Consider the following 24,393-nt stretch of genomic DNA (forward strand, 5'->3'; position numbering starts at 1 on the left):
CCAAGGAAGATTCACTTCACTTTAGTTTCTCTTGAGTCAAATTTCCTTTATTTAGTTTTTAGTTTCAGCGTTCTAAAAACCTCCAGTCTGAATATTTGGAACAGGGCAGAAGGAACTTGTAACCATAAAATGACATTAAATAAGTCTAAAACCCACCCGTGCAGCTCAGTGCACGCGAGCAAAGAGCGTCACCAGATATCACCCATAGGACATGAATGTGGTATCAACCCAAACGGCCGGCAGGGGGCGGTATGAAGCAGACGCAGCTAATCCTGCAGCACGTCCTCATGGCTGTTGCTCAAATCTGAAGAACAAATGCCACCGAGGTTAAAACGGGTCACTCAGCTGAGGTCAGAGGTTAACAGCAGCAAATTGAATCACATTTCTTTGGTCTGAACATGGTTGAAAACCTTTGGAACAGCAACATTAAGTCTCAGGAACACCTCAACAACAGTCTGCTATGGTCGGATCAGCTGGGTCCGATGAACGCAAAGACCGGGTTTATATTTGGAGCTTGAGTAATCAGATTACACTGAAAGGTGTCTTATTTGGATGTGGGGGCTGAATCAACGCTAATATCAGCGCGTCAGCTCCCTGATTGGTCAGCGGGGGGCAGCAGAGAGCAGGAGGGGAATGTGGGGCTCAGGCTCCGCCCCCACTGATGATGATGACGGATGAAGAAGGATGAGGAGGAAGAAGAAAGGGCTCAGCTGCTCAGCCATGCAGCACTCTGGGATCACAGCAGATAATAAAACATAACTCAGGTTGCATAGAAACATGTGGAGCTTTTAGCTTTAGCGACCCCTGAACTCTGGAAACCTCCATGTCCACCTGGTGATGGTCTTCCTGGAGTCTTCTGAGTGCGGGGAGAGAAGGTGGAGGACATGTCCTCTCCGGGCCTCAGGCCTTCATCCACTCAGGGGCTGAAGATCAACCTTAACCTTCTCTCCACTGCTCAACATACCCACGGTGGGGTAGAGACCGCCTGGAGGAACCACTATCTCTCTGCGGCCCATCAGCTTCCCATTCCTGGTGAAGAACACCTGCACAACCAAGTGAGGGTGGTTAGCAGGCAGCTTTTAGTTGGAAGCTGCAACACAACCCCAAACATCAGTTTACAGACTAAAACTTCATCAGCATCCTTCACACTACTGAACTTTAGCTCTGGGTTCCATCTGTGAGACCTTTCACCTGTGGGGGTTTCAGCTGACTGGTCTGTGAGAATCACCACTGGGAATCTACAGCGGGCTCACCAAGCTAAAAGGAGACTCAGTTACTGGGCCACCTGCAGGAACATTCTGAGATGTTTCAGTCAGGTTTTAGAGCTCCTCACAGCACAGAAACAGCACTGGTTAAAGTTCCTGGTGACCTCAGAGCTTCAGACGGTGGACTGGTTAATCCTGTTGCAGAGACTGGAGCAGCTCACTGGGGTCAAACCGGTTCAGATCATATTTATCAGACAGATTCCAGTTTGTTCATGTTCATCATCTTTCCTCTTCATATTGTAGCTCCGTCGTGGAGTCCCACAAGGTTCTGCTCTTGGACCAGTCCTGGTGTCTTGGTACCTGCTTCCATTATTGAGGAGCAGGAATAAATGTTCACAGCTATGGTGATGACACTCAGCTGTATTTATCTATGAATCCAGAGGAACCAGAGCAGGTTCTTCTTCCCAAAGCCCGAACCAAGAGTAGAAGCAGCACATCCTCGGAGCTCCGCTCTCAGGGTGCTGGCTTACTGCTGGTTCCAGAACCTTTAACAGTAGAATGGGAAGGGGGGGCATTTAGCTAGCAGGCTTCCCTGCTGGCAGCTCCCTGCCCAGGTACAGGAGGATAACTCCTTCTCTACGGTAAGATGAAGATGAAAACATTCCTCTGTGACAGGGATGAGTCAATAGCTCTGTACCTACAGACATTATACTAGCTAAGCTAATGCTAATAGAACAGGAACAGCTCTCCTTTAGCATCATATAGCTATAGACTGCTGAGTCGTGATCACCTGATTGGTTGATGGCTGCAGGACTCTCTTTCCTGTGTTTTTGTGCTTCGCTCTCTCTGGATTGTATCTACAGGTATGTCTGACCTCTGACCTTCTGAATGACAAACCACAACACTTACTTAATGTCTATTGTCATGCTGTGTATGTCCCCTCCTCTTTCTGCCCTTCCTCCTACCCTCTCTCCTCTTTTACCCATCTGTCCATCCCCCTGTATGAGACTGGTCCTGCTCCAGGTTATAAAAGGGCCATGTTGGAACCATTGCCCCGTTTTGGCCCCCAGTTCTAGTGTCTCCAACAGAAACTCCTTGAACCTCATTTGGAACTGGAGCGTTTATCATGTTTCCATCTAATGGAAACTGATTCACTGGTCTGAAGCCAGTCGGGAACATCTGGGTTGTCTTTAGGAACGTTGCTCACCGTGACTTTCTTCCTCTCCTGTCCCCGCTCTACTTCTGCAACATCCTCCTCCTCCTCCTCTTCGAGGTACGGAACAATCTTCATGCCTTTGTGTGCCAGAGCTGAACGACCCCCGTTCTGATCCCAGTCCTCCATCTCACCTGAGGACAAAGCAGATATCAGAGAAGGTCTCCGGGTAGAGACAAGGGAACCCGAGGAGCAGAACATATTCTCCTACAAGTTGTATTTTCTTTCTTTCCAACAGAACATTGACTCAAACGTGGCCCGGTTATGCTGAACCTCCTCCATTTGTCCGTGGCTCAGATCATGCGAAGACTTGTCCTCCTAGGGTTTGGTGTCGGCTGTCTCAGGGATTCACTCAGCAGGGCATCTTCTCCTGGTGTACTTCAGAATCTGTTGTTTCCTCCTGGACAGCGGCTCTGACGCTCAGCAGAAGCCCCCGGAAACTGTGAGGAACCCTCTTCTGCTGGGTGTCTGAGAGTCTGGCTGCTTTGTTTGGAGGATCCAGCTGAGTCTTCAGGCAGAAAAGACTTGGACCCCAACTTGGTGCTTGTAGGTGGACCCCAACTTGGTGCTTGTAGGTGGACCCCAACTTGGTGCTTGTAGGTGTTTGTTTCTGGCCGAGTCCCTCGTTGCACCTCTGTGATTCCCAATCATGTTGTTCAGGCTCCTAACTGGTGATCAACTGACCTCTCCTAACCTTGTCAATCCTAGCGGTGAAGGTCAGCGGGACTTGTGTTTCATCAAGATCTTTCTGAGGATGCTGAAGCCCATTTAGGAGGGCAGGTGTGAGGGGGCTACGGTCAAGTAGGTGCTGAACCTCGGACCATGCTGAACCATGATGCGCAGACAGAAGATAAAACCCTCCCACAAACCAACCATCTGCTGAAGCTTCAGCCCTCACCTTCATCCAGGATGTAGTCCCGTGGGAACATGATGCCACAGCCCATGATGTCACCTTTGAAGCAGCGGGGGCCAAATACGTCTCCAACACCGCTACCGTGGAAGATCTTTCCATCATCTGTCATGAGGACAAAGACAACCTCGTTTGGTTCTGCAGCTTTTGGGTTAAAGAGCTTTAATTTACTCTATCAGATCAGTTCTGCTTCAAAATAATGAAGCTTCCAGCTTCTACTGAACCACCATCTTTTCCTGGTGGTGGTTCTGTAGATCCTGGAGGCTGCGTTTCCCAGGGGCCTTTCCTGGAACCGGACCTGAGGTTTGGGCCTTGTCAGGCCCAGCCCGGTCCGGATACACAGGTCCCCCTTACAGCAAGCCCATCAACCACAGAAGGAATCATTAGTATCCACTACAATGTGTTGGAGGGGGGGGGGGGGGGGGGGGGTGGACTCTCCATGCCTGAGTTGCCCCAGATGAGAACCTTATTAGCCCCCCAACTGTATCCCAGTAATGGAGTTTTTTTTTTAAATTACTGGTGTCGTTTCCCAGTATCTTTGGGTAGGGGAACGGGTCCTGACTTCAGAGTAGCCAACCTGGGAAGGGTGCTGGAGGGCGTCCTTACTGTCCGTCAGTCATGGGGACAATGGCGAGACAGTCGCGGGGAGAAGAGCCAAAGAAAAGCAGAGCGGGGTGAGTGGCGTGTCAGGAGCCAGTAAATATTTGTGGAGTTGTCATGGGACCCATCCATCAGCTCAAGATCCTGTTTAAACAATCGCTATCTCAGCACCGGGAGGGAGATGGAGACACCGCATCATTAAGGCCCCCGTGCGGGCCCTTCAGAGACCCCCCCCCCGAGACTAGAAATACCAAAATAAGGAGTGAGAGACGATGAGTTGATGTACAGATTTGGCTGAACACGACCACAGCCAGTAAAAGACTCGTGTTCACTGCGATTGTGGCATATTGGTGTGTGTGAAAGTCCCAGAAATTAGGTGGAACCTGAAGTGGGGGCAGATCCCTGGTGGTTTCTCACCATGAATCTAGCAGGAGCCACAGGCTGAGAGCCCCACTCGGCCTCAGAGCAAGCCCGTTGGCCATAAAAGCTGGTTCTGATCTTTTCTGCTTAACAGATAAGGATGTAATTTAACTGTCATACACAGAATGTTGAACATTTGTTGTTGCAGAACCTGAGCTGCAATCAGATTAGACCCTGTGGCTGATAAGGGTGTTAGCCTGATCCCGATGATCTCAGGTGAGCCTGGTGCTGATGGAAGGATGGCGCTGGTGAGTCAGAGCACGAGTGAGTCAATGATGGGGGTTTGTGGGGGCGGCAGGGCAGCAGTGGTCACGGCGCCCCATCGGCTCACACGCCAGAATACTGTCGCAAACATCGCCAAAGATCCTCAAACTACAGCAGCAATGACATGTTAGCTTAAAGCGTCATACGTGGTCGCTGACAACCGCTGTCAACACTCCGTTGAAGGAGATGAATGAAGCTGTAGGACTATTGCTCTTCCTGTTGTTCCTGCTCTGATGCCAGACTCCAGTCGTTTATTATGCGACCACAAAGATGCATATCGCCACCTAGTGTTGAGGAGGAGGACACACTTCCATCATAGACATGTCAATGCTCATTATGACGGTGCTAAACGCGCTACAGTGATTCTGTACAGGAACAACCACACACAGTCACAAATGAAAGCAAACCCATAATAATCAACGTGTTGGAGTTTGAATGTAGATAGGTAACCAGGTAACCATCGTAGAACAGGTGAATCTAAAGACAGTGGAATAAAGCAGCCTTGTTGGATCTACTTTTACTGGCTGCTTAGCTGAAGGGGTGGTTGACCTGGCTCACAGGTGAGGGTTTTTTAAGTCTCACCGTAGCAACACGGTGCCAGAAATGAACTTCTGGTTTCGCTGCTAATCTGCTGTCAGTCAGCGCCGAGGCCTGGATGTGGAGCTGTGGGGGTTTAGGAAGATGCCCGCAGCGATAGCGCTCACAGTCCTCAAAAACAACTTAGACTGTGTAGGTAACAGCCAGATCTTGTCTCGTTGTTTTTCCGTCACTGCTTACAGGACCAGAAGAAACGGATGGAGATACGATGCCTCTCTTTCTGACGCTGTCATTGTCCAGTTTATCTGCTCACGATCTGCCTTCATCTCATCATCTCCGCATCCAGCTGAGATGATGCCGATAGAGTACATCAGCCCGATTCATCTCACCACAGGGGAATTTCCACACTCGCAACCTAAACCACCTTCTTCATGACAAACAACTGGAGGAGGGAGGAAGCACCACAGCGCCTGTGCACAGGCGACCAAGAAGCCATCGCTGTGCTCCAAAGAGGGTGGCCTGAACCTGACAGAAGTGCATGTGTGCTCTCCTACACATGATGCCTCAGCTGGCTGAAGAGCGAAAGAGGAAAAGGTCTGACCTGCGTGGTACGCCACCGATCCTCGGCTCCATCCGGGATGTCTGTTCCTGGGGTAGTCCTGCAAACACATCACATCATCCAGCGCTTTACCACAAAGACAAAATACTGTTGAGGTCATGCTCTAGGATCATACTGGGCGTGTGTACGTGACGAATCTTCCATCCAGACCGATCAATGCTCCATAAATATTCCCACCCTTGCAATAAAAGTTTCTGTTTCAAAGTCGGGGCCCATTTTAATGATGTCAAACTGAGGAAACATTTGGAGAACGCAAACAACAGAGTAGCAAATAAAATGTGCCTGAATCGTTCAGCCTTAAAAAGCATTCCATTTACCACATCACAGCCATTTAAGCACCGACAGATCCAAGAGGGTCTTTAGACACATTAGGAAAGATCTGACTCAGGGGCCAGAAGGTTCCACCTCCAGTCAAAAATCCGAAGGTTGGAGGGGAGTGGAAACCAAAGGCCAGAGGAGCTGCACAGGCTCTACAGAGGTTCTTCTTGCTGGAAGCTGCTGCTCAGAAGCTGTGGCTACTAGTTACATGTGAACTCTGATGTCTGAGTCCCCCTCAAATCTGGACATGGTCCAAGTACACAACCTGTTAGGGGTCCTGGTCCAGATCTGGATCACCTTGAGCAAGTTGGTTGTTCAGCTGTAGAGACACAACTCTAAGGAAATTCTCAAGCTAATCTTCTTTATAAGGATACTTCTGTTGGGGGGGGGATACTGGATTTTGTGTTGCTAAAGCTCACATCGCCTGACTCCAGGACTACTTTGTCATGGGAGACACTACCAAGTGTAAACTGTCCCGCCAAGACAGCTCCGGAGCTCAGGAGGGCAGTTCACAGAGGGGTCCTACGGCGCGAATCCTAAACGAATGTTTGGTTTGGATGGCCGCCAGCGTCAGGGAGCCAAGGACATGTTTGTGTGGCTCCGTATACTGTACGTACGCCTCTGTCCAGGGATCAGCCTTCCAACAGAAACAAGCCCAGCGCCAACTTTCAGATAAGATCAGAGCATGACTCAGAGATAATTACCAGAGATATTTAACTGTTTATCTGCTGCATGCCTGCAGAAACCCTCTAACAATGGTAGGTGTGTGTGGGTGTGTGCATGTGTGTGTGAGAGTCTTCTTTCATACATCAATAGTCTTGTTATTGACGTGCTGACACCCACAGCTACAGCCACAGTCACACCTGCCGCTACAATCACACCCACAGCCACAGCTACAGCCACACCCACAGCTACAGCCGCAGCTACAATAACACCCACAGCTACAGCTACAATAACACCCACACCCACAGCTACAGCCACAGTTACAGTCACACCCACAGCTACAGCTACAATCACACCCACAGCTACAGCCACAGTCACACCCACAGCTACAATAACACCCACAGCCACTGCTACAATCACACCTACAGCTACAATAACACCCACAGCCACACCCACAGCTACAATAACACCCACAGCTACAATTACAATCACACCAACAGTTACAGCACCCACAGTGAGTCACACCCACAGCGACAGTAACACCCATAGCTACAGTCACAACCACACCCACAGTCACAGCTACAGTCAAACGCACAGCCACAGTCACACATACTGTACAGCTACAGTCACACCCACAGCCACAGTCACACCCACACTTACAGTCAGACGCACAGCCACAGTCACACATAAAGCTACAGCCACACCCACAGCTACAGCCACACCTACAGTCACAACTACAGTCACACCCACAGCTAAAGTCACACCTACAGCTACAGTCACACGCACAGTCACTCACACCTACAGCATCAACTACAGTCACACCTATAGCCACAGTCACAGCCACAGCTACATTCACAGCCACAGCTACATTCACAGCCACAGCTACATTCACAGCCACAGTCACAGCTAAAGTCACACCCACAGCTACAGTCACGCCTACAGCCACAGTCACACCCACCCCCACAGTCACAACCACAGCTACATTTACAGCCAGGGCTACAGTCATACCCACAGCTACAGTCACAGCCACAGCTACAGTCACACCTACAGCATCAACTACAGTCACACCTATAGCCACAGTCACAGCCACAGCTACATTCACAGCCACAGTCACAGCTACAGCTAAAGTCACACCCACAGCTACAGTCACGCCTACAGCCACAGTCACACCCACAGCTACAGTCACACATACAGCAACACCTCCAATCAATCCTAAGACAACCCATCAGTGAAAACCTCGACAAGACATTAGCTTCTATTGGCTGGGCATGGTTGGGTTTAGGGGGTTAGAGTATGATTTAAGGGGTGGTTTTTTGGAGGGGGGCATATTTTTGTTGATGCTGATGCTGTTGTCTATGATATACGGTGTTTTAGCAAATTAACCAGGTCTACATCACTGTCACAGTGCTGTAAGTGTACAGCAGTTAAAGGCTGAGTCACTCTATTGCAAACATCTGGACAGATGTTGCTGTTGGTGATCTGAGGAATTGCAGAAGTTTTCTCACCATCACTGAGCTTCTCTGGCCTGGAGGTTAGAACTATGCTTCTGTTATTGTGCTGACCCTGAGCCAGACCGCCAACACCAACACCACAACAATGGCTTGGTCAGGCCGCTCACGCTCAGTGTTGGACAGCAGAAAAACAGGAGCTGCCCTAAGAACAACAAGCAGATCATCACAGCAGCCTGCGCTTGCACACAGTGGCAGAGGAAACATGCCTGGAGCTGCGGGCCAGCGAGGAGTAATGTGGAAGCAGATCAACAGCAGTTATCTGACTGGCCTATCGCTGGGCTGTCTAAAAATATAACGGAGGCCACGAATTAGAGCAGACGCAGGAGAGATGCCGTGTGTTTGCAGCGAGAGAAAGTGTTGGGACGTGCCCACCGTGCCTTCCCTACAGGGGACAAGCAGAGACACAAACCGATGCTGGTCTGCTTCGATAGCCCGCTGCTCAAACCGGGCGCTCCTCTTCTTTCCTTACCAGAGGTGTACCAACAGTTCGGACGTGTGTGCCTACGTCTGCGGCTGATATTTAGGTCACCACCTCAGTACCGGTACCAGACTGGGATGGTCTCAGTATGGAAGCACCGACCAGTGCCCTGGCTGCACTGCAGGGTGTCCTCCAAGAAGACGCGTCCCCCACCCAAAGGACTGGGACGGTTTGAGTCTGTCCACTTTCAGAGAAGCCTCTCTGGTATCTTCAGTGGTGTGAACATGTTGTTGGAGCTGTGTCCTGGTGATCGGTGCCAGGGTGATGAACACTGTTGTTCGTTTCCAGGACTTGCTTGGGCCTTGAACAAGTTTTTGGTGACCGATTGAGGTCGGAGAGGAACCTGACAGATGCCAGAGAAGTTCCCCTCATTGTAGTAATGAGTGATCAGTCTTGGACTTGGCAATGAGATCCACTGGATCAGTGAGTCCTGATTGTTGTGTGTCTGTTTTGTATCTGTCCTTCTACTCTGTTGTTTTTTTTTTTTGTGTAGAACTGCTTGTTTTTCCAGGTTTTTGATACTGCTCTTCCCTGGTTTTTGTTTCTGGTCTTGTCTTTTGCAGTCAGTTCCTCCACCCCTCAATCTAGATCTTCCTTTGTCCTGCAGCCTAGCAACCAGCGTGTGTACCAGACAAAAACAAGCATATGCATACTGTACATTCATGCACGTCTTATCTTCAGAGGGGTAGAGGAAATGAGAGGTCATGACAGGTCTAGGAATAGTAGTGGGGTCAAAACAGATCTCAGATTAGATTCTAGCACATTTACCTCAAACATAAGCAGTCGCACTTATCACACAACCCAAATTCCTCAGGCTTCCCTGACGACTGATCAAAGCACACAAGTATTCCTGCATGTACCTGGAGGTTGTCCACAGGACACAGGCTATCATCCATAGGTGTACATCTGTAGCTTTACGCTGATTAAGGAGATACATTCAGAGTGTGGTGAAGTATGTCTTCATGGCTCCTCTGCACTCTGGGATGTATCAGCAGCTAAAGGAAGCACAACATAGACCCAAGAGGCACAGTGTGAGCCCTCGGCATGATATTGTGCTGGAGCTAAAAGAGCTCCGATCTGCCGAGGCCCCGGAGCCCTGAAGGTGAGGTGGCCCAGACAGGTCTGTCTGGACCGGCTGGTCCACTCCTCCTGTCTCAGGTGTCCACATCTTCAGTGTTGTGTCTAATTACAAACACTCAGATGAATGTTTTCAGACCCATGATGCATTTGCTTCATAGTCTCTGAAAGAAATAAACTACTGCTGCTCTGCTGCTGCTGCTGCTGCTGCTGCTCTGATTCTGTTGCTGTCCTGATTCTGTTGCTGTCCTGATGCTGCTGCTGCTGCTCTGATTCTGTTGCTGTCCTGATTCTGTTGCTGTCCTGATGCTGCTGCTGCTCTGATTCTGTTGCTGCCGTGATGCTGCTGCTGCCCTGATTCTGCTGCTCTAATGCTGCTGCTGCTCCGATGCTGCTGCTGCACCGCTGCTGCTGCCCTAATGCTGCTGCTGCTCTGATGATGCTGCTGCTCTGATGCTGCTGCTGCTCCGATGCTCCTGCTGCTTTGATGCTCCAGCTCCAATGCTGCTGCTGTTCTAAGGATGGTGCCCCGATTCTGTTGCTGCTGCTCTTATGCTGCTGCTGCTCTGATTCTGCTCCTGCTGCTCTGATTCTGCTCCTGCTGCTCTTATGCTGCTGCTGCTCTGATGCTGCTGCTCCGATGCTGCTGCTGCTGCTGCTCCGATGCTGCTGCTGGCCCAATGCTGCTGCTGCTCCAATGCTGCTGCTGCTCCGATGCTGCTGCTGCTGCTCTGATGCTGCTGCTTCTGTATTAATGTCCTCTGAGCCCTTGACAGATGTTGCACAGGCTTTATGTCCAGGTTTTGACATTAGTTACTGCGGGTTCCGGCAACTAAAGTTTCACACATTTAAAAATGTTTCACCTTTGAACGCAGTAAAAAAGTATTTGTCTTTGAAAGATTTGATCATCACACAGTGTACACTTACGTTACACTGATCATCTGTGCACAGAAACGCTCCCACTTCTCAGTGCAACAAAGATCAAATGTTTCATGCCTCAAAAAAAGGCCAGAGCGCTAATGTGCAAATAGAAACCTTGTGTGCATTCTTTGGAAAAAGAAATAAAAGGCTCAAATGAGACATTTTAAAAATTTCTCTAATTGTATTTTCCTCTGGGGGGTCTTTCTTCTACCCACAATGGGCCATTAGAGCGAAGGAGAAAAGAGAAAATGGAGGATAATGGCAGAGAAATAAACCAGGATAAGACCTCTGTCTTTACTACTAAAAGAGTTAGAACACTGTGTCTCCATGTGTTCTGGAGGTTTCTGCTTTTTAACAACATGAAATCATTAGAATCAAATAATAGTCTTGCTACTAACCCCCCACACAGGCGTCAGATGGTGGAGCTATACTGTGGAGAGCGGGCCGTGAGGATGCTCACCCTTCTGGCCAAGCCCAGGGCAATGTAGCACTTCTCCCCAGCGTCCACGATCTCCAGTTCATAGTAGTGGCGGCGGGTGGTGAGAGGCTGACGGGCCTGGGCCAGACCCACATCCATGATGCTCTTTCCTTTCCCAACGTACTCCAGGAGCTGAGGAAGGATGAGACAGGAAACAGGTTTAAGGGGAGAACAGCTGCTAATGAGGGACAAAAACAACCGACGTTGTTGTTTGGTGTAACTGGGCGGTGCTTAAAGAGCGTTCACACAGACAGATGTGTGGTCTGCTCCCTTTGGTCTTCATCTTCAGACAATAATAGTTAAACTAGATCCTGCCTGCAACCAACCCGGTGGTGATGAGGACAGGATCAGCAAGTCACAGTAAAAGTCGGACCCGCTGAGCAAAGGTCTGCCCTAACTGTTGTCACACTTACTGTACCGTTGTCATGGTTACTGCACTGTTGTCATGTTACTACACCATGTAGTTATGGTTAGCGCACTGCTTTCACCGTTAGTGCACTGTTGTCAAGGATACTGCACAGCATAGTCATGGTTACCGCACTGTTGTCATGGTTACTGCAGGTTGTAGTCCCGGTTAACACACCGTCGTCACGGTTACCACGCTGGACTGCATCAGCTTTCCTCTCCTTCTTTTTCATTTCAGGTTTCAGTTGTTATGCATGGTTGACTTAAAATGAATGACCCAACATGGAAATAGTGTCGTGTTCGTCATGATGCCACAGTACGCTCAAGTTGCGGATCCACACAGGTCCAGACAGCTCTGACTGCGTGCACATACTCGTATGTTCAAACATCAACGCTTGATGCAGCTTTACAGGAAAGAGACATTCCGCCCTGAGCTGAGCGCAGGCCGAGCAATGTCAACTTTATAAGAGAACCTAGGGAACAAGAGTAGATAGAGGTCCACACGTGTCCTCAACGCCGAGTCTGACACCAGCCACTTTCCGGTGATCAGACCTTAACCCTACAGATGGGAGGTCTTCCACCTGGAGGACTGGTGCCAGGAGAACCAGGAGGAACCGATGGTGGACTTCAGCAGGAAGAAGCAGAAGGACTACCATGAGCTTCTCATCGACAGAGTGGACACCTTTAAATACTTGGGAACGACCATCTCACAGTACCTGGACTCATCACATTAACATCATGGTGAAGGAGGCCAGACAGCTTCTCTACCTGTGTCTGAACGTGAAGGGAACACCTCGGGTTCTGTTGGACACCTGAGGTAAGTAAAGGACAAGGGCCTGAGTGTGCAGACAGGGAAGGGAAGCCAAACCGCCCAAATTGACCCATCTGTCTCAGCAGCACAGCAAAAATGGAAGATGGACGACAAAGAAGCCGAATAGTCTGCTCCTGGTTGTGCAACATCACTCCAACCACCAGCAAGTGGCTCCCGGCCGGATCGTTATGAAGGACAGAGTCATAATGTAGAGCTGCAGCATGTGGCGGAGTCGTTCCAGTCCTGCAGACTGCAGAGACGGCGTGTTTCCATCTTCCATGAGTATCAGCCTTGGTGCCAGCTGTTCTGCTGGGAGGAGGGATGTGGTTTCCCTGAGTCACGGTAGTGACGAGGGCAGGAACTGAGCAGCGCCGCCTGAGACAACTGACACTCGCTGGTGTTTGGTTCAACCGCTGCTGGGAAACAGACGTCAACACCCAGAAGCAGATCCTGCCAGTTTCCTGTTGCACCATTAAGGGGGGGGGGGGGGGGGGGGGGGGGGGAGTGAAATCAAATACACCTGTAGCGCAGTTGTTGTTCTGCGTCCTACTGTCTTCCCGATGAGTCGGAACCGAGTGTCTCCATGTCCGTTCACCTCAAATTACAACCGAGTTAGACGCAAACACACCCCAGTTCCCAAAAGGATTCTGATTCTGGCCAGCGGCAGAAGTCTATCAGAGCTGTTTCCGTGGTGATGCCCCCCCCGGATCACCCTGCTGGTAAAAACAGCTGGATCAGAGGCTTTGAAACCCCACCCTGAGCAACTGAAACCACACTACTGCCATCTGAACATGTGCGTATAGTAATAACAGTGAAAGCCGTTTATAAAGGAACAACAGATAAAGGGAACTGAAACACGAAACGGGCAGTTTTAAAGAGGGGTGTGCAGTCAAATGTTGGTCCCCACAGGTCCAGGGCCAGCATGGAGAGGGATGGGGAGGTCGTCAGAGGAGCAGAGGCTTTAGGAAGAGGCACATCTGTGCGTTAAGATGGAGTCTGGGTGTGGAGGGCTCTGTGGATGAGAAGCAGGATTTGAAGTGTTGACAGGGAGCCAGTGGAGGTTCTGGAGGGCAATGTGTTCTTGGGTGGGCGGGGCGGGGGGGGCTGCAGAGTTCCGCATCCACTGGAGTTCACTGAGGAGTCGCTGCAGCAGATGTGGGTGCAGCAGTCCGGCCTGGATCAAGGTTGGATCGGTGGAAAGGGAGCGAGATGGACGGAGGAGGGAGATGTTTTTAAAGTGAAAGAAGGAAGATCTGGTGGCTTTATTGTGGTTCAGGCTGCTGGTCAGAGTGGAAGAAGCTGTGCAGGTGATGGATTTGGTGGAGATGTAGGGTTGGGTGTCATCAGCGTAGTGGTGGAAGCAGCGCCCCTGGCGATGGATGGATTGTAGACGGGAGAGGTCAGCAGAGAGGAGGACATCGATGGTGCTGCTCTGGTTCTAAAGCCTCAGCAGGAGACAGAGGAGACAGCTGCTCCCACAGAGAAGCCCTTCATACTCGAGAAGATGTGGAAAACGATATTCAGGCCATGTAAGGTTGCAGACATCAAACAACCCTGAAAGGTTCAGGTTAAAGCATGTAGGCTGTCAAATGATTGATGGCTTTACCTGATTTAACCGGGAAGTTAATTAAGGCCAAACAGAAAACATAAATAGACCCACTCAATCCAAACACGAGCCCTGATTACGAAGGCTCCGATAGGTTGGGCAAGGTGAAGCCAGGTCAGTAACTGGGATTATGAGAGCAGCTACACGTTAAGACCGATCAATCACATGACCTCCAGTGACACCTCAGCTATTCTAGACACTATGGGGCTTTTCATCACCTTTTAATTCGCTCCACTCTGCCCTCATTAACCTGCCGCTTCCCTCTCGGCACCTCATCTTTTCAGTCCAAACCAACAAAGGCACTTTTCCTCGCAGTCCTACCACAAGTAAGAGTGTAAAGAGGAGGTGAAAATGTCCCAGCACCTGTAAACCCAGACGCTGAAGCTGAAATGGGGCTGAGGGAGGTTTCCAGAATACAGAAGCTGTCTCATCACCACGGCAATCAATGGCTGGCTGCTGTAACCGGGACACACAAGCACCACACAACCTTATTATATCTATATCTATATATATTCAACTGTGTAAAGGCGGCAACCACCATAACCTGCTGGGAAAGCTGTGAACTTTAACCTTCAGTAATGACGCCAACATCTGGACGTATCACTGCCCAGAAGGAAGGACTGGAGGAAGGAAGGAGGCACCCTGACAGAGGTGTTGGACAGCTGCAGCGCGGATCTGTTGGACCGGTTCAGTTCAACTGCAGATAAACTTTCAGGCAGAAAAATAAAGCCTCTGACTAAAGCAACATCCTGAAGAGGATTAACCTCAGCATGGTTGGGAGTGGTGGGACGTGAAATACGTGCGTGAGGCTCCTCTGATTAACCGATAGCTGCAGGCAGCTGTCCACCTACTTGTGGCCTGCTCATCCACATCGTATGGGATTAAGTAGGTAGACGTGGCGTCTGCTGTGACAACAGGAAGTAGAGGGTTGGAGGCTGGTGTTTGCACGGAGCTGCACGTATGCAGAGGTGAGTCAGCCAGAATACCTTCTCCCCCCAGAAAAACAGAGCAGCAGAACAAAGACAACTTCAGCTGAGTGTCAGGACAGAAAAGGAAAACACCAACCAGCTGTCACATAAATCAGTATCTTCTATCAGGTGTAATGGCTGCACAAAAGGTGAAACCGTCACGCTTGGCCGCTGACAAACAATGAAACGCTACACCCAGGCTGAAGAGAACACCAGAGACGAGGACGAGGACGAGGACGAGGACGAGGACGAGGACGAGGACGAGGACGAGGACGAGGACGAGGCGACGCTTCAGTTCCTCAGCTCTCCAACCCTGGTTCTGCTTTCTGTGCCCCATCACAGACAGGTCCTCTAGAAACCAGGGGGAACACATTCCATCCAACCAGGGACACGCCTGCGGAGGGAGCTGCTCCTCTAAAGGTGGCTTAAGCGCGACCTTTTACGACCTTAAAAGGTCCCTCGTCAGGACCATCAGGGTCAGCGTGTCTGGCCAAAAGGCCCTAAAAGGCTTTATTGGACCACCTGTAGAGTTCAGCAAGCGCTGACACAGGGAAGATTCACCTGTGTACAGACTGTGGGAGCAGGAGCTTCGAGCAGCAGAGCGCACGGAGGAACTCTTCCCTTCGCCATGCATGTCTGGGCCCGCGCTCGTTTGAGGCCTGTTGCTCCAAAAAGGGTGTGAGTTAAGTTCAAGTATTCTAACTGTAAATCATCGCTGCAATTAAATCAATTATCATTCAGCCACATTATATGCATCAAACTCAGTCCTGATTTATTTCTGCTGCGGGGCCGAGCGGGCAGGCCTGCCAGATGTTGCGCAACCCCAGCCCGATGTCACAGAACCACCAGCCAAAAACAGAACCCGGAGGACCCGAACCCAGAGGCAGAACCCAGACAAGGGCCACTTTGCAGAAAAATGAGGAGGATAACAACCTAACAACATGGTTACCTGGCAACAACATGCAGCGATACTGGTTTTGCTGGTGGGTGAACAAGATCGCAGGGAGTTCCAAAGTGTCAAAGCCAACAGAACGCGGCCTGCTGTTAGCGGCCAGCAGCACGTGGCAGCCTTTCAACTTTCTCCCTGGAAAGAGACGAGAGCTTTTCAAGGAAATCTGCAACCTCGAGACCTTGTGACATGACTGGGAACTTGCTGGGAAGACTGTGTTGTGAGAGGAAAGCCTCCTGTTGAGCCGTCTTCTTTGGTTAGCTCAGCGCGTCCTGTCACGCTTGGACTGTTTCCACTCCAGTGGCCACCTTAGTGGGCCCTGGGAGTCCAATAACGGAACGGAACCGGGGCAAAACGGGGACATTCTGAACCTTACCTCTCTTTAATGCCTGACGCAGACCTGCCACGTACCGTCCCGCTGGCTCTGACGTCATGCAGCCGTCCCCAGTCGTCCTCGTGGCTGTCCACCATCATCATGCTTTCGTCCTCCTCCAGGTGCCACTTGGCCTGCAGGTCCACCTTCACCTCCTCCCCCATTGAGTGCATGCTGACAGCTGGGAACAGCCCCTCCACGGCCAAAGGGACATCCACAGAACCCACCTGAGAGGGACAGTGCACACGGGCAGCATACAGACAGTTAGCGGCTGCATGCTAGCATTTCCACAACATCCTGCCGTTATAATACACACCTCTTTGCTATTTTTGGTGAAAAAGACTGTTGTGATTCCAGCTTCAATGTTTTCAGAGTGAATTCCACATCCGATGCGATCGCCCCGAGAGCACTTTGGCCCAAACTGCTGGCCCACGGGGTCGCCATTGTACAGCCTGCGAAGAATAAAGGTACGCTGTCGTCACTGACGCCTTTAGGGGCCGCTGAGCCTGAACTCACGACGGGCGTCCTCCCCTTCAGTCACGCTCTGGTTCAGGTTCGCTTACTTGCCGTTATCAGCGTGGTAAGCTACAGAGTAAGGTAGCCACCCAGGCTGGTGGTCCAGTTTGTAGAACTTGGGCACGAGCCCCACAGCAATGGTCCCTCTGACCCCCGTGTCCACGATCGTCACCTACACAAAAACATCCGTTACCACCAGAGTCGACTTTAAGAGTTCTGACCACACAAAGTGGCCACACAATGCTGCTTTGTGCTTGTTGTGTGGCTGCTTGTCACAGGGAGGGGGGTCCAGGAAATCCCTCAGTTGTGGCTGCGTCCATGTTTAACACAGGACACAAGCACGCCACCAAAGATGGCAGCACCATCCTTTCCCTGCATGTCATCGCCAAGAGGCGGGGCTAAAGTTTCACCACCCTTAGCGGTTAGGGACCAACTCAGGTCCTTTGGCAGGCAGATGTGTGCCTCGGGAGGGGGGGGTGCCAAGCTGGACAGAGTTCAATTAGAAGACAGGACAGCAGTGACGCATCCGTGCAGCGAGGCCTGACCTTTATGTGAGCGAGCGCTCCAAAACTTTCAAATATCAGGACAGCAAGTGCGTCACGGGGGAGGGGGCAGTCTTCCCGAGTAAATGTCAGGGTTCCCTGGAACAGAGATGTTTTCCTGCCCAGATTTGACTTTTTTACCTGGCGAACGGCTGCAACCCGGGACGAGATTCGATGTGAAATGTGTTTTTCTTCTGCCACAGAGCAAAAAGTTCAGCGTCTCCGAAGGGACATGCTAATCCTGCAGCCCTGCGGAACCATGCAGGCTCACTCCAGCTGGGAACAGCTGATCTGAACACACTGATCCGAGATGGGCTCACCCGCCCCAGCCCTCATTCCACTGCGGAATATTTGCGGCGGCGGTTTTGCACCGTTTAACTGCAGGAGGCCAGAATTTAATATAAAGCCGAGAAAACTCAGAGCGACGGGATTCCAGTGGATAAAACTGCTGGTTGGATGGTGAAGCAATCCCGAGCACACATCAGGGTGCCGGTAAGCCGTCACAGCGATGATAAGCCGCGGCCCCCCCGACAGTCTGCTCCTTTCTAACAAACTGTTGGCAGCAATCAGACACACAGAAAACAACAGCGTCTCCGGCAGCTCACCTCAAAGTAGCAGCTTCCTTTAGAGAGGGGATGTCCAGCCATGTAACAGCCCACCTCCTCAGAGTCGCCCTGGTAACTGGACACAAGGAAGCTACAGGTAACAACGTCATACAGTCGATAATGACACCGGCACGCGCATGACGCAGCGAGTGGCGATCGGAAATTTACAAGGAAAACGTACAAACAAGGCCAAGAGAGAGCTCAACTTTGGAAAGTCCTTGCGGTTGTCACAATGTTTGGAGGAAAACACACTTCCAGCCACACGACTGGTCGCCTAGCAACAGGTTAGGCTCACTTACCAAGCAATGGGTTGCGAATCAGCACTTTTACGATTTTACTACAGGTCATGTGATGGTCTGTGTTTGTTAGCGTAACGACTCAAAAAGTTAGAAATGGAGTCTTTGACCTTTGACCCTCCACACATCAAAGCCAAGGGTCTTGACCTTGTGCTGCTACTGCACCTGAGGCCCGTTCAGAAGCTCTGGGATGTACTGGAGCGACATTGTAAAAGCTGGTGGGAACAATGTTAGCGCGAGTGTGTCTGTAATCGAGCTAAAGGCGAGCTAACGAAATACTGCAGTGCGGCCTTGGTTTGGTGACCAGGCCGAGCTCTTCCTAAACTACAGGCGGGTGCCGATGGCCCGGCTTCCCACCACACCTGAACACATCTGACCACCTCCCGCTGCAGAGCAGCCGTGCCTCAACCGTCCAGATAAGCGAATCAAACCTGGCTGACCTGAGCGTGTCCCCCTCTTTCTGCAGCCTCAGGCAGCGTTCCTCTGCTGGACGGCCCTGTCCAAAGTCTCTGATCCTGCGCTCCAGATTCAGGAGGCACCGGTGCTGCAGAACACGGATGTCGTCCATCTGAACGGGGAACACGAGGCATGTTCAGCCCTTCAACACATTGTCCAAAAAGTCTAATTCCAATGATTTGAGAGCCCTTGACATTTAACTGTGTCAAATTTGAACATAGTGCTTCCCACATAATCACCCATACTGTGTCACCCCTGGAATATGATGGCTTGTTGCACCCCCACCATCGCAGCTTAAATAAGCATTAATCAGGTAATTAGGGTGATTACCAGATGGACTAAGCAGGTTGAAAATCACCTTTCTGCCAGAGTCTTCAGAAGGCAGTTAAATGGTGTGACAAATACAGTCAAATACTTAGGAGTATTGATAGTATGAAATAATAAATATTTAATTATATTAGGAAGAAACCGTATAAATACTAAATTCACTACTGGGGCGGGTAAGTGGGCGTGGTCGTGTGTATGTTTTCCTAAGCTAGCCGCATGCTAACGAGCACGACTCGAACCTCAGAGCGCGGAAAGTCTCACTTGAAAAAAAGAAACAACAAAACGTTGACTGTCGCCAAGATACCAACTTGACCGGTCGGTACGGAACCGTGACCAGGCCCAGTTGGGTCCACAATATCAATAGCATCACTAGCCAATAGCAACGCTCCTGGAGCGCATCTAAATACGGATGACGGTACCGATCGTAGCTGATTCACGGTTATCGATCAGTCGGTCACTCACCTGGTGTCGTTTAACCACTGAACCTGCGTGTTTTATCCATCAGTTCGCCATCGTTCAACACAACTTTGGGACCAGACTTCGGCGCGTCCCAGTGACGTCACAGCGCCCTCGGTGGGAGAGCCAATCACATTGCAGCATTCAGCCCTCGTGACTGCCGGGCTGCGCTGCGTCCATCCGGCCGAATTCAGCCTGCACAGGTCGTCACTCCAGCGCAGGAAGAGGAAACAAAGATCATAGACCCATATGCCCAAATTCCAGAGTTCACCACTGTGATCCCGAACAGGATAGCGATCCAGCTGATCCTGGACGGGAAGGAGCATCAGAGGAACCCAGGTGTGTGTTCCAGGTCAGGGCACAAGAGTGTGATCAGCTCCAGATGAAAACTTAAGCATAACGTTGATGCTGAAGCTGTCCAGAACGGGCTGGACCAGACCAGGAGGCGTCTGCCCACCCTGTGCAGGATGAATCAGCTGATCCTCCCAAGAGGCATCGTGTCTCCGCTGCAGCTGCACGTCTGAGCGTCCGCCTGTCTGCGTAAATGTCCTGCAATGAGCTGCAGCCCTGCCAGAACAGACAGGTCCTTGATTTTCATCCAGCGTGTCAGAGAGGCAGCAGATAAGGCAGTAGACAGCTGGGCTGGAGATGAGAGAGGACATCCTGCCTCATCCAGCTTTCGCCTGCTGCTGCTTCCTGGTTATACGATGATGGTTTAGTGTGATCCCAGTCTGATGCGTCGCCTGAGGCCCAGCACGTAAGCAGCAAATATGATGCCGAGTCATCTTTACACCTCTCTGCCATGACGCCTGCGTCTTCCTGATCGCTCAGGGCTCAAACTTGGAAGTGTGAGTTTGTTTATGCCTCCTGGGGGCAGGCATCAAAGGTGCCCCCCCCCCCTTCCCCCCCAGCTGCCTCTTAGCAGCACAATCAGTATTTGCAGCCTGTCCAGCAGAGGATGTGGCCAACCTAGAGCCAGGACACATCGCGGTGCCCCTCCGGTCCCATTCACACAGGTAAACCCTGGTAAAGCCCCCCCCCCCACCCTCCCACCCGCCACGGCTGCTCTGATGAAGAGCTCAGCGCTGTGCACATCTCACAGCAAATGGCTTTGCGGGGGGGGGGGTTACATTTGTTACCATGGCAAACATCATTCCAGAAAGGTCTGTGACACCAGAGCAACGTGGTGGAGGCTCAGCCTCGTGCGTCCCTGCTGACGGTCTCCACCAGTGAGGAGACAAAGGCTGCAGAGATTTTGATCATTTCTGAAAAGAACATAAGCACCCCCACCCGCCCCCAACACCCCACCCTACCCCCCTCTCTGAGTCCCTGCCCCTGTATCACAAGTGCTCTCTCTCTCTCTCCCCCCACTCTCGTCCCTCTCTCTCTCTCTTCAGATCTTTAAAAGCCGGTGCTTTTTCGTGTCTCTCTCCAGCTCCGTTTGCCTCCTCTGGCGCTGCAGGGGACTCAGCTGCTGAAGCGCGCTGCAGGGCTGCTGCTCAGAGAGGTATAGACACGTATAGAGGCGTCAGGCTGAGGGAGAGACGGCAGAGGGAAAGAGGGAAAACACTCTCGGCCACGTTTGACTGACAGCCAGTGAAGGAGTGGACACAGAATGCCTCTGCTCTCCCACATTACCACTGTGCTTTTGCTGCTGGTTGCTCACTGCGGATCCTGGACCACGGCGAACCGCTTGGGCCCCTTCAAGGTCTGTCCCTCCTGCAGGGATTCGCTGGGGGCAGGTCGGCCCCCCAGAGACCACAATGCTGCCGGCAGCACTCTGGTACTGGCCCAGGGAGAGCCCTGTGGCGTGTACACCCTGAGCTGTGCCACTGGGCTCCGCTGTGTCCCCCCACCCCGGGACCACAGTCCTCTCCAGGCTTTGCTTCAGGGACGGGGCTTTTGTGCCAAATACAGCAGAATGATTCCCACTGAGAGGCCTCACCCCCCAGGTAAGATGCCGTCCACTCACCTGCATGGCACCGCATACATGTTCATGTGGCGTGGGGCTGCAGCACCTGCTGAGGCACAGATCTGTGATCAGCTGTGAGCTGAGCATCAGCCTCGGTCTCTGCATGTCGATTTAAAGTGCACGAAGAGATCTGTTCTCTGAGCGCCTGAAGCATCCGGGATGCCAGTAAAGCTGCAGTGATCTCCATCTGCTGGCGGGATGGAGGTACTGCGGCCTGAATAGAGCAGCCTGAGGGAAACCATGATCCCTCTGTGTGTGTGCGTGCGTGTGTGTGTGTGTATGAATATAATAATAAATGCCCAGCGTGATGGTGGTTTAATGCTTGTGTTGTTTCCTCTCAGGTCCTCACCCATCACACGGCAGTGACATCGAAAGAGTAAGTTTTTCTTTATCATGACGAGTGTGTGACGAGTGTGTGACGAGTGCGTGACCAGTGTGTGACCAGTGTGTGACCAGTCAGGTGCAGGATGGCCGCTCTGATGCAGCAGCAGCATCTCCACACATGCCCTGGAGTCCTGCGTTGTGGTGCTCTGCTGATGTGCGTGCTGCTATGCGGCAGAACTAATTGAGCATGATGTGAAGGAGGAAAGTTCCCCCTCGCCATCTCCACTCGTGCCTCCACGTATCTGCAGCGTCTGAACTCACCTGCCAGATTAATCGATCCCAAAAATCAGGTGGATCTCTGTAAGGTCATCTCAAGCCCCGAGGACCGTGACACAGAAGCATTGTGTAACGCTGGCTTCTATAAAGCTGGACCCAGCGATGTTCTCAGCCCCACGGGCCGACCCGTGCTGGGTTACTGTGATCCCTGGACCCACTGGATCACCTGTGGTGGGTTTGCTGCAGCTGATCCTGTTGCTCCTTCTTAGATGGTGTAAATGAGACCACTGTTGCTTGAGTTATCATGGACAGTAAATCCCGATAATCCGGCTCCCTTCCACTCTGCTGCTCCGGCGCCGTGATCAGGGGGGATTATTTTGACGATGTAGAGTGATCACTGGACCCACTTGTTAATCTTTTACTCTATGAATGCTGCCCTTCCAAAAACCAGGACTTGAAGGTCCAATGTTGTAGGACAGGCGGACGCCCGCCAGATCTGAGACGAAGGCAGAGAAGCCTTTCTTCTGCTGTCCTCCAGGTGATTATTCTGAAGAACTCACTCCACCTGTGGGTCAGATAGGCAACCTGACCTGGACCCTGACCTGGACCCGTCCCAGCTTTAGAACCACCAGCGGAGGGAGGAGCTGCTGCCTGATGAATCAGCTGTGAATGAAGCTCCTCCAGCAGGGTTGATGTTCTGGTCTCTGGTGTTGGTATGTAGGGGCGGTTGTAGTTCAGCCGGTAGGGGCGGGGCCAGGGAGCGGAGGGTTCCCAGTTCAAGTCCAGGTGTGGACATGAAAGGAACTGGTGGAATACTTCCTCTCTTGGGTTGGCTGGGTAGTCTGTTGAGCAACAGATGGTGGAGGTGGAGAAGAGCAAGATCCAGACTGTAGCTCCTTTCATGGATGTCCAACCTGGAGGCCTCTGGTTGTGATCCATGACCCACTCAAGGTGACCAGTGGGTCTGATCTGGTTTGATTCTTCAGGCTCCCTGTCGAAAGTTGCTCAACAGTGTTCTGAGAGGTCTGGAGCTGACCATCATCCAGTCTGACCGTGACATCTACATCCCCAACTGTGACACCCGAGGATTCTACAGGAAAAAGCAGGTAAACACACAGCAGCAGGTGGGGGGTAAATGACTGGTTATACTGGGACAGAGGGGGTAAATGACTGGTCCGACTGGGACAGAGGGGTTAAATGACTGGTTATACTGGGAGAGAGGGGGTAACTGACTGGTTATACTGGGAGAGAGGGGTTAAATGGCTGGTTATACTGGGACAGAGAGGGTAACTGACTGGTTATACTGGAATAGAGAGGGTAAATGACTGGTTAAACTGGGACATAGAGGGTCCCCCTGTGATGACATAGTGTTCCTCACTGGTTGTCTCCTCTGACCCAGTGCCGCTCCTCCAAGGGCATGCAGCGGGGCCACTGCTGGTGCGTGGATGAATTGGGCAGCCCAGTGCCTTCACGTGCCAGAGAAGATGGCACATTACCATGCGATGGGGAGTGAGGGATGAGTCGGCACATTTGTTCTGAGCCAGGAGGAGGAGGAGGAGGAGGATGAGGAGCACTGGGAGAGAGGGTGGCTTCAGCCTGTGCTAGACAGGGCCTGGACAGGATGTTGCAGGGATAAAACACATCCTGTGTAACACACAAGCACAAGCACGCACACACACATGCATACATACTCATACTTCCTTGTGCTTCTAGCTTTGTGAGGAGTTTTCAAGACTTAATAACTTCCTAACTCCTCACCTTAAACCATCATAACTAAAAGCCTGACCTTGACCTTTACCCTGACCTTAACCTTAAAACTGAGTCCTAACCCTGAAACAGCATATTTTAGTACCTATTAAAGTTTAATTTATTAAAAGTACACACACACACACACACACACATACACACACACCCACGCACACTCACACACACCCACACACACACACAGATTGTGAATGTGTAACCGTGGCAGCAACAGCAGCTATAGCAGCTACAGCAGCAGTAGCTACAGAAACAGCTACAGCAGTGGCTATAGCAGCAGCTACAGTTGCGGCTACAGCAGCAGTTACAGCAGCAGCAGCTACATCTGCAGAAGCTACAGCAGCAATAGCTACAGCAGCAGCAGCTACAGCAGAAGCAGCTACAGCAGCAGCAGCTACAACAGCAGCAGTAGCTACAGAAGCAGCTACAGCAGCAGCAGCTACAGCAGCAGCAGCTACAGAAGCAGTTACAGCAGCAGCTACAGCAGCAGCAGCTACAGCAGCAGTAGCTACAGAAGCAGCTACAGCAGCAGCAGC

The 24,393-nt window shown here is 51.4% G+C and overlaps 2 protein-coding genes across 4 annotated transcripts; one reads left to right on the top strand and one right to left on the bottom strand.

Annotated features, from left to right (window-relative positions):
* Window positions 1-6: 6 nt before the first annotated feature.
* On the bottom strand, window positions 7-19,934 carry spryd3 (SPRY domain containing 3). Of its 2 annotated transcripts, none has more exons than XM_011616998.2 (11): window positions 19,531-19,934; window positions 18,726-18,853; window positions 17,990-18,065; window positions 16,890-17,014; window positions 16,643-16,778; window positions 16,365-16,553; window positions 11,197-11,346; window positions 5,751-5,808; window positions 3,317-3,433; window positions 2,413-2,552; window positions 7-1,043 (listed from the first exon to the last, which is right to left on the bottom strand). In XM_011616998.2, exons 2-11 carry the CDS (start codon window positions 18,851-18,853, stop codon window positions 909-911), a joined length of 1,254 nt encoding a protein of 417 aa, XP_011615300.2. In that variant the 5' UTR covers window positions 19,531-19,934; the 3' UTR covers window positions 7-908. The 2 variants fall into 2 exon arrangements, 1 of the variants encoding a protein (XP_011615300.2); XR_003887963.1 differs by having other exon boundaries at window positions 905-1,043; window positions 16,330-16,553.
* Window positions 19,935-20,127: 193 nt separating this feature from the next.
* igfbp6b (insulin-like growth factor binding protein 6b) lies at window positions 20,128-24,096 on the top strand. Of its 2 annotated transcripts, XM_029834476.1 has the most exons (5): window positions 20,128-20,281; window positions 20,922-21,476; window positions 21,838-21,872; window positions 23,083-23,202; window positions 23,496-24,096. In XM_029834476.1, the coding sequence occupies exons 2-5, from the start codon at window positions 21,140-21,142 to the stop codon at window positions 23,607-23,609; spliced, it is 606 nt and encodes a 201-aa protein (XP_029690336.1). In that variant the 5' UTR covers window positions 20,128-20,281; window positions 20,922-21,139; the 3' UTR covers window positions 23,610-24,096. The 2 variants fall into 2 exon arrangements, with proteins under 2 accessions (XP_029690336.1, XP_003976153.1); XM_003976104.3 differs by lacking the exon at window positions 20,128-20,281 and having other exon boundaries at window positions 20,672-21,476.
* Window positions 24,097-24,393: the final 297 nt, after the last annotated feature.

Source organism: Takifugu rubripes, chromosome 3 (genome assembly GCF_901000725.2).
Source record: "Takifugu rubripes chromosome 3, fTakRub1.2, whole genome shotgun sequence".
Lineage (NCBI taxonomy): Eukaryota > Metazoa > Chordata > Actinopteri > Tetraodontiformes > Tetraodontidae > Takifugu > Takifugu rubripes.

Bases quoted from the DNA above. Each gene is read 5' to 3' on its own strand.
- igfbp6b (XM_029834476.1), top strand. From the start codon at position 21,140: ATGCCTCTGCTCTCCCACATTACCACTGTGCTTTTGCTGCTGGTTGCT. The intron at 21,477-21,837 runs GTAAGATGCCGT...GTTTCCTCTCAG, and splicing joins TGAGAGGCCTCACCCCCCAG to GTCCTCACCCATCACACGGC. The intron at 21,873-23,082 runs GTAAGTTTTTCT...TTGATTCTTCAG, and splicing joins ACGGCAGTGACATCGAAAGA to GCTCCCTGTCGAAAGTTGCT.
- spryd3 (XM_011616998.2), bottom strand. From the start codon at position 18,853: ATGGACGACATCCGTGTTCTGCAGCACCGGTGCCTCCTGAATCTGGAG. The intron at 11,347-16,364 runs GTACGTGGCAGG...ATCCTTCCTCAG, and splicing joins ACGTCAGAGCCAGCGGGACG to CTCCTGGAGTACGTTGGGAA. The intron at 5,809-11,196 runs GTGAGCATCCTC...ATGTGTTTGCAG, and splicing joins CCCTGGGCTTGGCCAGAAGG to GACTACCCCAGGAACAGACA.